We start from the raw sequence: 15,885 nt of genomic DNA on the forward strand, positions 1-15,885 counted from the left end.
AAAAACAACAAGCACGCATGCTACAAACTTTACCCGAGTCATTTAGACAGCCGTTAGCACATGATTCTCCTTATGGGGACCTGATATGTTTAATATGCTGCTGAGAATATAGCGTATAGTATAGCTTTTATTTTGGAAAGAGCCATTTCTCTGTAATAAACTCTCTTTTCCAAAGATGAGCGATTTCTCGATCAGATAGATTAATTTTTTTATTACTTTGTTGTTTCAGCAACATTCAATTTAAAAACTGTACTTTTGAGTTAAAATATATATTTATAATTTTAATAAATGACAAATTAAAAAAGCATGAACATTTTTTTTGTATCAAAAAAGTATCGAACCGAACCGTGAATTTTGTGTATCGTTGCATCCCTAGTATGTATGTATGTGTGTGTGTATATATATATAAATATATATATCAGATTATAGCTCATTTTGATTGTACAGAAATGTCGCTGCCTCTTTCTTGCCATTAAAAAGATTGGAAGTGCCTTAAACCTGCAAACTCGTTTCACTTTTTGCATCACAAGCTTTATCTATTTTTACATACAGTCAATGCTCCCAAGGCTCACTCACCCCAAGTCCATCCAGATCTGTTTGCACTCCAGGTCAGGCTCCAGGCCTGCATCCTCATTACCTCCAAAGTAGGTGACATACAGGCGCTCTAAAGCAATACCAAACTCCTGAGTCAGCAGCTCCAAGGCCATCTTACAGGCTAATTCCTGGAGAGCAAAAATGATGCAATAACAATTTAGAGCTGTTTAGGCAATGTCTTATCCATTAATAATGATAATGAATATGTCATTGTAATATAACAAGCAACATTGACAAAAAGGAGAGAACAGCAAGATTCTCACATAGATCAACTTTAACCACTTCAACCGAAAATATAAAAAGAATTAGATGAGCCCCAGGCTCATATGTTCAAGCATTTTTGTATTAGAATTATCTCTACTTACCTAAGATAATGACACTATGTATGTTTTTACTAGTGGACAATCCCCTCACTCTTATTTTGAAAGTGCCTTTTTCCTGTGCCTTTACAATGAGCTCACCAATGCTACAGAGCTGAACAGCTACTGCTAGCTGCTGTCCAAGGCAAAGAAGTTGGTAGAGTCACTTGAGAGGGAGCAGATTATATTGCCTAGTTATACATTTATCACAAAGTACTTGGCAAACAAAATGTTTGCAGAGGAGAAATTTATAAATGGTGAAAGGTCCTACAGCAATATGTGTGTGTGTGTGTGTACTCGAGCACTGTTCAACAAACAGGATTTAAATCTGTGGGACTAAAAATACAAGTAACAAAAAAGTGAAACTGATGTGAAGGATGAGAAAATGTAATACCTTAAAGTAGTCCCCAAAGGACCAGGAGCCCAGCATCTCAAAGAAGGTGTGGTGGTAGACATCTTTACCCACATCGTCCAGATCATTGTGTTTGCCTCCTGCACGAATACACTTCTGGGTGTTGGCAGCACGACGCAGCCTGGCCATGGGATGTGATGGATCAATAGTGTTGAGGAAGATGGGCTTGAACTAAAGAAAATGAGGTGCAAAAAAAAGAAAAATCTTGAGAAAAAAAAAAGTTTGTTTTTTTTCAAGAAAGTTTGCTAGATCTGATTTCCGAGCTTATTCTAAAAGTTGTGAATCAGTGGGAACATAAAGAAGAGCCATGGTGTAGGAAGCAGTGTTGGGAAAGACATTGTGTGTACCTGGTTCATGCCAGCATTGGCAAAAAGCAGCGTGGGGTCATCCAGGGGGATGGTGGATGAAGAGTGAACGTACGGGTGCTCATAGCGACAGAAAAAGTCAATGAACTTCTGGCGAATTTGAGCTGCATTCAAGGAGGAGTCCATTCTGAAGAAGCTCTGTGAACAAAATTACACACAGAGAAAAGAAACACTTTAGCTATCAAGCACATTTAAAGAGGTCTTGTATGCAGCCAGTGATTTTTTAAAGTTAATTCTTGGTCCAATTAAATTGTTCCAGGTCACAGACAGACGAATAATTTAACTCACAGAAACTGGTCCCATTTAGAGAGGTGGATGATTATTTGGTCTGAGTAACAGCAACTTTACTACTGAGTTATTAGAACACAATTAAGGCCTGCTCTTCCCTTTCAGGCAGTAGTCCCCTTAAGGGTACACTCTCAGTGCTCGTGCCCAAATACTAATTTAGCAAGTACAGAAGAGGTGTATGTGTGTCACATCTTGGGTAAAGCTTTTTAACCAGCTGTTTAAAACACTGGCTTACCATCAATTAACAGCATCAGCAATTTCCCATGGGTTTCTCTTCCTGTCATGACTGCGCAACTAGCGAGAGCTCTGGCAAGGCTGGTGCATAAGGGGTTGTACAAACCACCTTGTTGTTTTCACCGTAAGAAGCAACAATTTTCTTTCATATTTTATATGCAAGTGCTGTACTTTGTTGGAAGCTGTTGGAGTAGCTCCTTTTTATTTACCAAAATGTCATTCAAGGCAATCCCATTTAATTAAAAAAAAAAGAATTATACATTTGTCAGTGCTTTTAAAGGCCGGTTAAAGAACTGTCCAGTGTTGGTCCGAAAATATATGTTTTTGTCCATAAAGTATCAAAACATTATGAAATTGTTTATCGGTCATTATAGTAATTGTGCATGTTTTGATTTTACCACTCCACACCAAAAGCTTAAAGTTAAGTCTGTTTGTAGGGTGTGGATGTTAACCTAGCTGCAGCTAATTGGCCTGACGCTCTTCTCATAAACAACAGCAGCTCAGGAATCCAGTGAGACACAATGCTGCGATCTTAAATATGAAGTCAGATGCAATTTTAGGTAAGAATGGAAACAAAAGCAACTTACAATTGATTTGTAAGCACTTTGTGGATTTTTGGAGTACACATATTTCATTAAAATGTGATACCATATATAATTAAAAGGCAGCAGAGCTCAATTCCCAATGGTGAAAACTGACTGCCAAAGCAAACCTCAGCTGGTGTTTTCAGCTTTCTGGGTGACAAATAGCCCATGTCCCCGTCCTGACAACAAAGCATTTAGCGGGCAGACAGAGAAAGAAGAGACGTGGGAAGTATTAGCCCAGTGGTTTTGAGAAATAAATAATGGTCCATTTTCAAGACAAAATAAGGACATTTATAATCATAGAACAGGTAGACGGAGACCAGGTTGATGATAAATATTGGACCCATCTTTCAGGTTAGTAACAGGAACAGCCCTGTTCTCTGTCTCCATGGCACAAAATCAGTGAACTTAATCTCGCAAGCCTAACATAAACTTCCAGACCACACAAATTTGTGACAGTCATGTGATACAACATATTTCCTCTTAAAGTTCTACCAAAAACCGACAGTCTTCAATATAAGCTAGTCAGCTGACTATAATTGTTATTGTAGGCAGAGGCACTAGCTTGATCTGACGTTAGCAGGCTAATGTGTTAGCTAGTTAACTCAAGCTACCTCCCTGCGCTCAGCCTGAGATAGACAGTTCGGCACACTGCTCTAATTGAAAGGCTATTCTGCTGAACAGTACAATAAAGATAACTTATTTCAACTACATTTAAACACGTGAAAATACTCACAGAAGCCGCTATTCCCGCAGAATGAATCAGGTACTTCTCCTTCACTCCACGCTGCTCAAACTGAAGGAAAGCACAAGCAGCGGGCACGCCTACGACAGCCTCCAACTGGTCCGGCTACACAGAAAAGTCAAGAATTCTGGATTCCTATTGGACAAATCTACTGTCCTTCTTAACCGAGCCCGCCACGGCAGCGACACGAACCTCTGTGCTTTGGCTGATGCAACTTAAACGGTGTCAGCTCAGATTTTTGTTGTCGTTTTTAAATATGTTAGTTGATGTAGAGAAATGTGAGAAAGGTCCGCAAGCCCAATGTATGCCAGCTTTTGTTTTAAGTACTCTAACTTTTTTAACTAATGTTGTTATTTATCTATTTACATTTTTTTAAAAGAAAGGATTTTATTCTGTCCTTGATTAATAACATATATCACTTTTTTGTGACTGTTATTTTATGGCATACGAACTGACTAGTAATAATGATGAAATATTGCTGCATCCGTACGTACTCGATATTTCGCATTTCTGATGTAATATCCTTCAGTGTGCGTATATTAGCGGAAGAATTTCTCCAGCATGCTATGTTTCTAGGGGAAGAGATTTCGTGCGGGACCGGTTGCTTGGTTCATTTACTTCAACATGCCGACTGACACCAAACGTGTTCGTGGTCCAGAAGTGTCTCAGAGCCCGTCTCTCTTTTCGTGCGATCCGGCGGCGGTTCTGCCCTCGAAGGGGCCCAGAGCGGACGGTCGGCGACGGGATCAGGTCGACGTGCGGCCCGTTTTCGTCCGCTGTGGCCTGGTGAGCCAAGCTAAAGGCTCCGCGTACTTGGAGGCTGGAAACACCAAGCTGATGTGCTGCGTTTACGGCCCCAGAGAAACAGACCGGAAGGATGAGACGAATATGAAATGTGGAAGGTATGGAGTTTGTTTGTTTAAATCTTTAAGCATATTGACTATTCTAACAACACAACAAACAAAGAAATAGTTTTCTGCTGATTAGACTGTGAAGTCATAATAAAAATACAGCCTGCTGTGTCTTACATGGATAGCAGAATTTTTGGATTTTTTTTTAATTATTTCCCCCACTGTTCTGAACTACACATGCGTGAAAACTAGTCTAAACTTTAATAAACCACATAAACAATTGAAATGCAACAGAATTTTAACTTTTGCCCAAAACAATTGCTGGAGACATTATTGACTTAATCCAAATGCAGCACTTTTTTGTTTGTTTTTTTTGTTTGTTTTTTTAAGGGGATTAAAACGCTTTTTGACATATCCATCCATCCGCTTCCGCTTATTCTTTTCAGGGTCGCGGGTTTTTGTATTACTTCTCACTGTGAACTATTATTTAGTACCAAGTTAGTTTGAAAACTGAGCTTATGTGGGTATACCAATAAAGCATTCAGTTTGAAGTGGACACTGATATCTGTGACAGTTTAAAAAAAAGAAGGGGGAAAAAAAAAAAGACTCAACCACAACTGTTTTTCTCTGTGTCCAGATTGACTACCGACATGCGCTTTGCTCCATTTTCCTGCCCGGAGAGGGGCTCCTGGATTCAGGGGAGTCAGGACAAGGACTTTTCCCTGATGTTACATGAGAGCCTGCAGCCTGCCATATGTCTCCACAAATACCCTCGCTCTCAGATCGAGGTCAACGTGATGGTTCTTGAGAACAGCGGTTCAGTTCTGGCCCATGCCGTCACATGCGCCTCTCTTGCGCTTGCAGATGCGGGGATCGAAATGTATGATCTGGTCCTCGGTTGCTCCATGCGCCAGGATGGCACCTCCTATGTGGTTGACCCCTCCTACATGGAGGAAAACTGCTGCAACTCGGTAAGCTGTGAGAACCAGGGTGGTCTGACTGTCGCATTCCTCCCAAGCCTGAACCAGATTTCTGGACTACAGTCTGATGGAGAAATGACTGAAGAGACTCTAACCGCTGGAGTGAGGACCTGCATTGAGGGATGCTATAAACTGTACCCAGTTATCCAGCATGCCCTGACAAAGGCTGTGCGCAAAGCTGCGCCATCACAATCAGAGAGCTGAGTGAACCACGAACTCCTCTGTTTATAGTCTTTCCTGTAGATCATTTCCAATCGTTACTAAAGAACTTGATCTATTTTTCCACGTGTGGTATTAGTTCATATATTAAAAGAAAAAATGAACTGAGATTCGCCTCTTTGCATTTCCCCATTAAATTATTTAACGGACTAGATTTAATGTATATTCTTCCCAGGATTTGAAACTAAATGCTTCCCACAACACTGGAGAGAAATTGTTCAACTGGTATATTTTTAGTAGGTGCACTCTGGCAGTGCAAATAGCCTCATAAAAGCAATATATGCAATATAATAACAGATGGATTTGGTCACAAAAAGTTTGTCTACACCTTCTGTCACAAACAGAATTACACAACCATTAATTACACAATTATACAACCCTCTTTTATTTTGGTTTTCATTGATGAACCCTAAATCATGTCCACGGGTCATACCCAGGGCCACAATCCCGAGTACCAAACTTTGTGTTATTTTTTGGCACCAAGAGAGCGTTTGCCAAAAAGAGCTTAGTTATTGCAGGGCATCATAGAGACCTATCTCTGCCTTCTACATGCAGAAGTTGTCACATGTTGCTGGCTTAAAATGTAAGAAACAAAGTTACGTTTGGTAATACAGAATAAAAATAGAAAACACTTTATTGAAAAAGCTAGAGCCTCATAGATTTACATTAGATTATTCCCTGCCTGTCAAACTGTAATCAATTGTTAAATATGCATGTTATTTTAGACCACCTCTTTCATGCACTGTATTGCCAAAAGTATTAGCTTGTCTGCCTTCACATGCATGAACTTTGGTGACATCCCATTCATAACAGACTGAAACAATGTAAAGCATGTTTCTCCTTTCTCCTCGCAAAATTCTTACTTTAACTTTGGAAAATTCTGGTCAACATTATCGACCCTTTGATTCATATTTGATAACTAGTGTCCACCCTTAAACTGGTGTGTTATATTCATTATTTATTCAGAATTATTCTTAGTCACTGCAACAGGTCATTCCACTAGTTAAGCTGGTTTGGAAGTTAAAATTGTTATGTGTACCCAACTATTAAATGTGAAGAGAGTTGCTTACCATTAATATTAATATTATGCATGATATTGTGACTGGGGCTGAGGCCCCCAAAACATCAAATCTAGATGAATCCCTGTCTCTTTTCCTATAACCTCTCAGAAAAACAGACATTTACACTCTTTAGAGGCACCAAATTAAAAGGAATAATCATGCCCATTTCCTAAACGTGAGCCATTTTTAAAACTTCCTGTAAATATAATGTTTCTGTTGTACTCTCAGAAACTCCAAAGTAAAACACGGCACAACACAGGGAAATCTCTTTATTTATTTCTTCTCAGACGCCCCAAAGTCTGAGACAGCAATAAACAGTCCAGTATCTTCCCAGAATAACGGAACTTTTAAACAAACATACATTACTTCACACAAATAAAAACAGAATTTTTCAATCCAAACAGACTCGGCATTCAACCCAAACGCAGTCCTGCTCTCACTCCTCTGCTGCAGATAGCTAAAAGGTGTGAGTCATGTGACAGTCTAAAGCAGTCTCTTCCTTGCTCCACAGCTGTCAATCACTGTTCCCTCAGCCAATAGCACAGCTTGCAGCCGTTGCGGCTTGGGTTGGGAAGGGAGTGTAGGGGGGGCAGGATGTCATCAGGGTAGGCAGTGCGGGATTGGTTGCTCGGCTTAAACTGCGTGACATGCAATTGAGGGAAGGAAGGGTGGAGGCGTCATGTTTGGGTGCCACAATTGCAAAACAACACAAATAGATACACAGATTTAGCTCATAATAGAGTTTAAAGTTGGTTTATTAGGGTTGTATCACTGGGCTGAACTTTGATGACGAAGAGCAACAGTTAAACTCACAGCTGTGAAAACAACAGGAATTCATAAAATGTTTGCTTGCTGTGTGTTGCAGGTGTACGACTTACTTGACAATAACTCCTGTTACCTGCAGATACGCCTCTATAAATGACTTTAATCAGTTTGTGTGTGCATGTGTTATGTGAGGTCACCTTTTCTAATTGCTGCCAACATGCATCAGTTTGTGTGTGGATACTGCTGTATGTCTATCTGTAGGCCCTGTTGTGCCGTGGGTACGGCGACATAATTGCGTCCACGCTACCTTCGCTGTCCGAGCTGCTGTCAGAGTCGCTGCTGCCGGAATAAACGCAGAGTCCTGGTAAAACACCGACACACACGGCCGCCGACGGCAAGTGTAGTACGCCTTGGCCGGAGCTCAAGGCGGCTGAGGGCGGCTTTGCAGTGACGCCAGGGACTGTCTGTTGATCTTTGGCTCCTGCTCCGCCCCCCTCTTCTGGAAAGCATAACTTAAGTGTAAGACCTTGTGCCAACATACAACAGTCACAGTGATTTGAACTGTAGGAAAGAGAGTAAGAGTGGTCCACTGAATCTGCATCCATTTCTACTTTTTAACAGGCTCACAGGGAACAAACTCCACTGTATATTATATGAGCTGCATATTAATGTGTTTTTCTGGCTGCTGCCCACCTGTGTGTTTTTCTCCATTTCCTGTCGTTGCTGTTGTTGCCGTGATTTCCACTTTCTGTTTCTTACTGCTGTCTGATTGTGAGGAACTTGGAGAGAGAACAAAGAGATTAGAAAAACAAGACTTAAAGCTGATCCAATCAATATTTTTATATCAGCAATTTTGTGAAATTCCTGAGTGTGGCAATTATCAACAAACTCTGTCGGTGCTGTTGAAACTGTTAGTCTCTTTGAGCTCTGTACTTTGAACAAAAACAAGTCTGAGCCAGACAATAAAGAAAAGGAGACAAAGTTAGGGCCTAGATGGTGAAAACACTGGAGTATTTAAAAAACTAATTTTCCTTTATTTAACGAGAAAGCTGAAGTCATTTTCAATAGTGTGTCCTGAGCAAAGATAGCATTAAGTCAGCATGTTTATAAAGAATCTCCACTTTGAGACCCAAGAGCCTCTGGCTACAAAGTAATATTAAAGGAGAGTCAAATTTGGATTTTGGCAGGTGGAGGGCAGAGGCTAATGGCAGCTAAAAAACAAGGCAAGGCAAGTTTATTTATATAGCACAATTCAACAGCAAGGTGATTCAAAGTGCTTTACAGAGACAATAAAAAAACAGAAACAAATAAAAAGCATGATTTAAAATGGAAAAAAAGAGTAAGTTTTAAAATTTAAGCTTAAAAGTAAAACAGTGGATTTGGCGTTTTATTCAAATGCAGCTGAGAACAGGTGAAAACAACAAGAACACGTTTTAAGGATGGTGCATGTTCATGTGCATACTTGCGTCTCTTTACAGCTCCAACTAATAAATGGGCCTGTGACAGGTGGCTGGTCCTGTGCTCCACCCCTTTAGGTGCCACCTTCTTTTCAGGCTCTTTGCGGCTCTCTGCAGATGCTTGCTTCACTAGAGCGCTGTGAAGCTACACAGTTAAGGTGAAAAGGAAAAAAAAAAAAAACTCCTTATGGGGTCCTAGCGTGGAAAAGTGGGGGATTAAAAACTGAAGGGAGACACCAGAGAGCAGACTGGAAAGCTTTACTCAAACTAGTAAGAATATGAATGTAAAACTCAACCTCAGAAGTAGAAATCTTGCTGTGGAGGCAGTTCTTATTTGAATGAGAGTTCGAATTGCTATTGATTTTAATATAACGCAAACTTAAATGCAACTCTCATTCTGGTTTTATGTTTGCATGCTGGCTTCTACGACTCCAATCTCAACCGTGCAAGTGCCCTGTTTGAATATGAAGGATATTCTGTATTCCAACAGCTCCTTTTTCTCCTCGTCCCTGCGTTGTTTCTCCACCAGACACTGTTGCCGGGAGACCTCGTCCAAGAAACTGCTCTCATCCTCATCCAATCCCCTCACCATGTTCTCTGTTACCATAGAAACATACTCTCAAACACATGACAAGAGAGTGACTGCATTTCCCCGAAAACAAACCAGAGACAATCTGCCATAAAAACTGCACAAACACACAAAGTAGCGTCATCTGAGGAAGCACTGAAAACAAAAATCTAACATCACTTGCAAAAATGTTGAATATGGAATTATAAATGAACAAACTGAAGAGAGCTTTTCCAAATAAGCTCTACGTAAAAACTGGGGGTAAGCTGTCTGATACTCGAAGCAGGAGAATAAATTTCACTGTTTCCCTTAATATAATCATTGCTTCCAAGTTGTGAAGACATTTTTGAAATCTTGAATTTCATCAGAATTAAAAGCACCAAATTATGGGAGTAGTTATTCCCATTATTTTGTTGGGAGAAGAACCTCAATTCCCAACCTGACATACAGTGGTGTGAAAGAGTTTTCCTGAATTTCCTTGAATCACAGTGTGATGTCTGGCTTTTAAGGATCCTTTGATCTACTCCACTTTAATCTCCTTTTCCACACAGGTCAATGTAGGTTTGGATTTTTGCCCCCCTAATAATAAACACCTTCATTTAAAAACTGCATTTTGTGTTTACTTGTGTTATCTTTGTCTAATATTTCAATTTGTTTAATGATCTGAAACATTTACGAGTGACAAACGTACAAGAAAATCAGGAAGGGGCACAAAGTTTCACACCACTGGAACTCTGATAAACTCTTCAAGATTAAATCTACAGACTTTACAAAGTTTCCTCAAGAGCCAAAGACAATTTTAAGGCTGATTCGGACTTGGATTAATAAGTGGACCTTACTGATGTCTAAAAATGGTGGCTTGTGCTCTAAAAAGCTTAAGTTACATTTGCTATGAAGCTGTTCAAAAACAACCTTTAGAAACTGAATATTAAAGTGTACTGACACATACTGCTGATAATACATTATTCATTATCTCTTACATCACAGAATTACAGAAGAAAAGTGTTCATTCAAACCCTAATGAAAAGTGGAGCAACACCCACAAAGACCTACTGAATTTAAACTGCTCCTCATATTCTTCTTGTTTCTTGTCTTTCTGTTCCTGCAGCCGCTCAAAGAGGGAGCGTGGGTCATACTCCTCCTCTGGGACCTCTGAGAAGTACAAAGGACAAATATAAAGGGGTTACATGCACAGTGGGACATCCTTTAGAGGTTTTGTATAGTTTTGGATATGTGTTCTTACCCTCTGGGTCGTCAGGTTTTCTGATTTTCTCCCATTCCTCCTGTCTCTTTTTCCTCCTCTCATCAAGCTCTGCTTCAGACACAAACTTCCTGCTGAGGTCGACACCTGTTCCTTCTGCTCCTTCCATTACAACTGCGCAACATAAAACACAGAAATTGGCTGACTCTTATATTGCGCTTTTCTACTCTGAGCACTCAAAGTGCTTTCTGTGTAACATTCACACTCCAATGGACGCATTGGAGAGCAATTCTCGGTTAGTGTCTTGCCCTAGAATTTTGGTATGCAGACTGGAGCAGTCGGGGATCGAACCACCAACCTTCAGATTAGACGACCTGCTCTACAGCCACACAGAAGCTCTGAATACCATTCTAAAATGTGTTGTCCCATCTCCGCACTGGACACAGACCATTTACAAGTGACTGCTCAATCAGTACCTCTGGGTTTTCCTCAAAGAACACAGAATATTAATTGATTCTTGACATAGCTCAGCAAAAAATAAGTCTATTCCATTAAAATAAGCAAAACCCTTAAAAGACTTTGTAGCTGACTACTGCGTATTCCCAATACTTACAAGTGTTAATTGTTTACAACCACCTGAGGTTACAGTCTGCTGAATAAATGTGACATGGTACTGTACAACACAATGGCATCACTAGAACAGGTTTCTGATGAAATGTCCATCTCTGCATTAAAAAAATAAAACAAAAACAATTACTACTTGTTCCAGCTGTGCCCTTTAGGGGTCGCCACATCAGATCATATGCCTCCCACTCACCCCATGCTTTGCAACCTCTTCTGTCACACTAACCCTGTGCATGTTCTCCTTCATGAAATCCACGAATCTTCTCTGTGCCCTTCCTCTTTCCCTCCTGCCTGGCAGCTCTATCATCAACATCTTTTGAAAATATGCACGTTCCCTCCTCTGCATATGTAAAAACCATCCAAGTCTTGTTTGCCCAGCTAACTTAGTCTCCAAACCGCTCAGCCTGATCGATCCCTCGGACATACTCATTTCTAATCCTGTCCCTCATGGTCACTCCCAGTAAAAATATTAACATCTTCAACTCTGCCACATCCAGCACTGCCTCCTGTGTTTTTGTTGTCGACATCTCCAAACCACGTGTCATAACAGGTCTCACGATAGTTTATTTTGCCACGTTTCCTGACAAATCAATTTACTGGCTTGCACACTTCCTGCAAAATATTTTGGTGACTTTAAAAATAAGGTACAAAAGATGAAAACGGCCATCACGTGACAGCTTTCATTGGTTGGCATTACAGCAGATGGTATTAAGCCTGTTATTTTTATCAGTTCATCACATACAAAGCAATAATAACAAGTGCAACAGCTGGACAACACCACTGCACAATATTTCGACTAAGCTGTACCAATCTGCGTGGTTTCTGGCTTTTATTTAGCCCTCTGATGAATATGAAGATTGAAGCCATTTTAAAACTTTAACTGACGTGAAATAAGGTGACGAGTGAATTAAGTGAGAGATCTGCTTAACTGACCGAAGCATTTGGTTTATAATGGGCCCTGATGATTCACTCACTGTTACACACAACAGCGAGAACAACGCCAGCCGCTACACAAAGTTAGTCCCTTAAAGCTGTGGACACACAAAGATTAAAGGAAACACCCACACACCTGACCTCTTGCCTATATAGCAGAGCAGCAAACTCTGAACTCGCAGATGCCTTGTGCGTTGCAAAGCCGCGGCTAACGTTAGCTTCGTTAGCGTTAAAAATAATCTTTAAGAGCAACAGAACATCATGTCAAGTCTGAAAAGAAATATTTTCAGATGCATGACCAAGAAGTCTTTAGTTTAGGACTGCCTCGTATCAAGATTAAAGACCTGTATGTGGATAAACCTTACCAAGATCCAGGCTTCTCGCTAGATTAGCGCTCCAGTTTAATGATCTTTGTGTCACGCTGAAGACGGCTCGTCGCGAAATACGGCGTTCGAATTAAGTTCCGACTCACTTTTTTGTTGTTAAACGCACGCTGCTCTGTTTTCAATATATGTTAATAGATTATTTCTATTTATTTTTTAACAGAAAAGGCCTACCGAATATTACCGATGACCTAGATTTATTAGTAGACACAGTTGTTGTCAATTATTAATTATATCTACATCGTGTGCTTCTTGCGCGTATAATTAAAGAGTCCCTTAATTATACGCACCATTTGTAGTTCCATTTTCCAGAAAAAATAAACAAACCAAAACCTCAAATAAATAGAGGTCTAAACAAAAAATAGTCAAAACAAGACGGAATAAGCATGAAAATAACAAAAGACTAAAGCTTTTCAAATAAATTACGTTTGCAGATAAAACCGTGAATATACAGTACAAAGTTGTATATATTCGACCTTCCCTGTAAGTTTGCCTTCTCAGATTAACTAATGAGTATGAGTAAACCCATAAAAATAAGATTGTAAGCAGTTACTAAATTGATCACAAGATGGCGCCTAAAATCCATTAATGAGCTCCAAAGGTATCTTTGGAGGACTGTTCAGCTACATTTTAAGGGTAGATGGTAATTTATTTTACTCGTTCGTCTTGTTCACGATGACCTCTTGAAGTGCCTTTTCGATTTAAGTGACAGATTCCAGATGATGGAATGTGTACGTTTAGCAAGCGGCGCCCACAGGCTACAGCCTCCTGTGTTGCTAAAGCAAAGTCCAGTTTAAAGAAAAATGATCCTCCACTCACTTAATTCTTTCCCTCTGCAAACACTTTCTTGGCTAGTTTAAAGTTTCACGGATAGTTTCAAGTGTTGCTGGACAAATGTAGGAAACATGTAGTTTCATTTGTAATAAATGGTTCCCATTTTTGTCCAGAAGCATGTTATGCTTTACGGTGTATGGGATTGGCAAGTTGCTATCACATGACTGTACAGTGCCATGAAGTAACCTTCAGTTTCACAGTCAGATCCAACCCGTTCTTGTGACATCTGCTTTCAAAAAGCAAAAAGGATGATAAGTATAACACGAGGTTTGCAGCTTCTTACACGTGACTTCAAAAGCCAGTGGATGACATCACTGGCCTCACATCATGCAAACACAATTTTTCAAGCATAACTTATTTCTAGAATCACTTTTATATTTTGAAAATTTGTTCCGGTTTAATAGTCCAACCTCTGACAGCCTAACCTGCTGCAGTAAGTGTTTGCCCGTCGCTGAGCCTGGTTTTCCTAGAAGTCAGTTGCTTTTAAAAGGAAAGTTCTTCCTTCCAGCCATATCAAGTGCTTACCCAGGGGGATCATGTGATTGTTGGAGTTTTATCTCTAATAAAGTAGGGCATTTACTTTAAGATCTCTAAGCTCCTTAAGGGCACTGATGTTGTATATTGGTGCTACATAAATAAAACCTAAAGAAAGAAAAGAAAACAATTCCAATGGTTTTATTCAGCTGAGGGTAACATTATATCGAAGTTAAGTCAGATATTATAAATGATTCCTCATTTAATGATGCACTACGACCAAAATAGTAACTATTGATGATTGCTAAGCTGAAAAACTGAAATTACAAAACAATATTTTCTGTCCCAGTCCAATGAAAGTAATGGCCTCAGCCATAGTGTCTCTAAAATAACTGTTGTTTGTTCAAAACGCATGCACATAACTGAAACCCAAATGTTCTTGTGGGTTGATTAGTCAGTCTGATGTGCTGTTTTTACCAATCAGCTGGGGAGTGAGCCTTTCAGTGCCTTTTAGTAATTATACATGCTTCCACAAATGCAGCGAGGTTATTATTTATTTATATTATCAACATGTTGTCAGGTCCTGTGATAAAATGCATTGCACCATGGAGATTAATGCTAAAAGCTCAGTCATATTTTAAAGGAACAGTTCACCACTTATGGGTGTTGGGATTTGTATCAGTTTTGATGTTTCGACTGCAACGATAAGGCAGCAGCTAGTAAACGTATGCAAGCATGAAAAAAAAGAAAAAGATTTTGTACAGGCTAAATAAAAGTAGGGCTGCCCAATTATTTGTATTTTAATTTGGCCTCCCACTATTTAACGAGCATCGCTCCGACTGTTAAAACTCAAAACAACAGGAAATCAGACGCTCCCTAAAATCATGTAGCACCACGTGTGTACATGTACCGATCGCCGCTGTTCCCTGCAGCACGCAGCTTCAAGTTTCTTAGATGCAGTCTGGACACAAATATACAACGAAATTTAAATACCACTACAGAAAGTCACTGCAGAGGATGAAGAGCTTGCCCCTCAAAGCGGATCAACATCTAAATTACGGAAAGTAATAAAGAAGAAATCAAATGCAACGAGTGCCGTGTGTTTGCAACACAAAGCAACACAATGTATTCAAACTGCACAAATTACAGCAGAATTAATTCATGAATGCGAAGAAAAACAATGCAATGCTAACGTGAATCATCCAGCATCAACTCAGGCGTCCATAATAGCGAGCCTGTAGGCTACAGCGCGCGTCTGTGTATCCGTCCACATCACGAAGACGCACTGAAATCACCAATGCAATTGCATTTCATTCGGTGTCCAGTGAGCACGGCGAGTAACGAATCTTTTGAGAAAATGGTCCGCCTGATAGACAACAGATATGTTATCATTCCACCAAAGTGGCAATACCTGTGTGTATTTTCCCAGCTGGAGCAAAAGACTTTATGTTATTTATCTGCCACTTTTAATTTATTAAATGTATTGAAAGATTTGTACAGATGTAAAAGTAAAATTCTGTTTACATTACAGTAGATTTGGCATCAGATCAATATTGATATTAATACTTGTATGCATAATAATCTGTGTAGGCTTTAAAAAATCCAGTAGTTCTAAATACAGTAAAAGGAATTAAAGGAAAAAGAAGAACATCTGACCCCTGCAGTGAGGGCATGTGGTGGCCCTGTTATGCTGTGGTTTGGATCCACTTGTGTTTGGGAAGGGTCACTGCAGGTCAATACACAGCTGTAGGGAGAGATAACCTTTTCCCTAAGATGAAACATTTATATCTTGTTGAGAGTGGTTTGATGAGTATCCAAATGATGTGAATCACACGCTGTGGTCTTGATAGTCACCTGAATCCAACCCAACAAAATATCTGTATTTTGAAGTCTCCATGACCAGGTGAAAGAATATGTGTTGGATGATTGTTGTTTATCTCTCCAGTAGAGTTCT

At 39.9% G+C, this 15,885-nt stretch overlaps 3 protein-coding genes across 6 annotated transcripts in view; 1 reads left to right on the forward strand and 2 right to left on the reverse strand.

Moving 5' to 3' along the window:
- Positions 1-3,722, reverse strand: part of aars1 (alanyl-tRNA synthetase 1) — a gene marked incomplete in the record, with an annotated part of 19,398 nt that extends 15,676 nt beyond the window's left edge. Inside the window, 4 exon segments of the mRNA XM_014337688.2 lie at positions 577-722; positions 1,348-1,536; positions 1,713-1,868; positions 3,573-3,722. Of these exon segments, the coding sequence (XP_014193174.1) occupies positions 577-722; positions 1,348-1,536; positions 1,713-1,856 (479 nt within the window).
- Positions 3,723-4,017: 295 nt separating this feature from the next.
- Positions 4,018-6,013, forward strand: exosc6 (exosome component 6). The gene is made up of 2 exons (XM_005934991.3): positions 4,018-4,483; positions 5,070-6,013. The coding sequence occupies exons 1-2, from the start codon at positions 4,206-4,208 to the stop codon at positions 5,614-5,616; spliced, it is 825 nt and encodes a 274-aa protein (XP_005935053.1). The 5' UTR covers positions 4,018-4,205; the 3' UTR covers positions 5,617-6,013.
- A 933-nt stretch (positions 6,014-6,946) lies between these two features.
- Positions 6,947-12,702, reverse strand: psme3ip1 (proteasome activator subunit 3 interacting protein 1). 4 transcript variants are annotated; one of them, XM_005934996.3, is made up of 8 exons: positions 12,606-12,701; positions 10,726-10,857; positions 10,536-10,634; positions 9,390-9,511; positions 8,920-9,053; positions 8,151-8,236; positions 7,765-7,956; positions 6,947-7,330 (listed from the first exon to the last, which is right to left on the reverse strand). In XM_005934996.3, exons 2-8 carry the CDS (start codon positions 10,850-10,852, stop codon positions 7,326-7,328), a joined length of 765 nt encoding a protein of 254 aa, XP_005935058.1. In that variant the 5' UTR covers positions 10,853-10,857; positions 12,606-12,701; the 3' UTR covers positions 6,947-7,325. The 4 variants fall into 4 exon arrangements, with proteins under 4 accessions (XP_005935058.1, XP_005935057.1, XP_005935056.1 ...); XM_005934995.3 differs by having other exon boundaries at positions 6,947-7,953; positions 12,606-12,702; XM_005934994.3 differs by having other exon boundaries at positions 6,947-7,956; positions 12,606-12,702.
- Positions 12,703-15,885: the final 3,183 nt, after the last annotated feature.

This window comes from Haplochromis burtoni, unplaced genomic scaffold (assembly GCF_018398535.1).
Source record: "Haplochromis burtoni strain Fernald_Lab_line unplaced genomic scaffold, NCSU_Asbu1 Contig_188, whole genome shotgun sequence".
Classification (NCBI taxonomy): Eukaryota; Metazoa; Chordata; class Actinopteri; order Cichliformes; family Cichlidae; genus Haplochromis; species Haplochromis burtoni.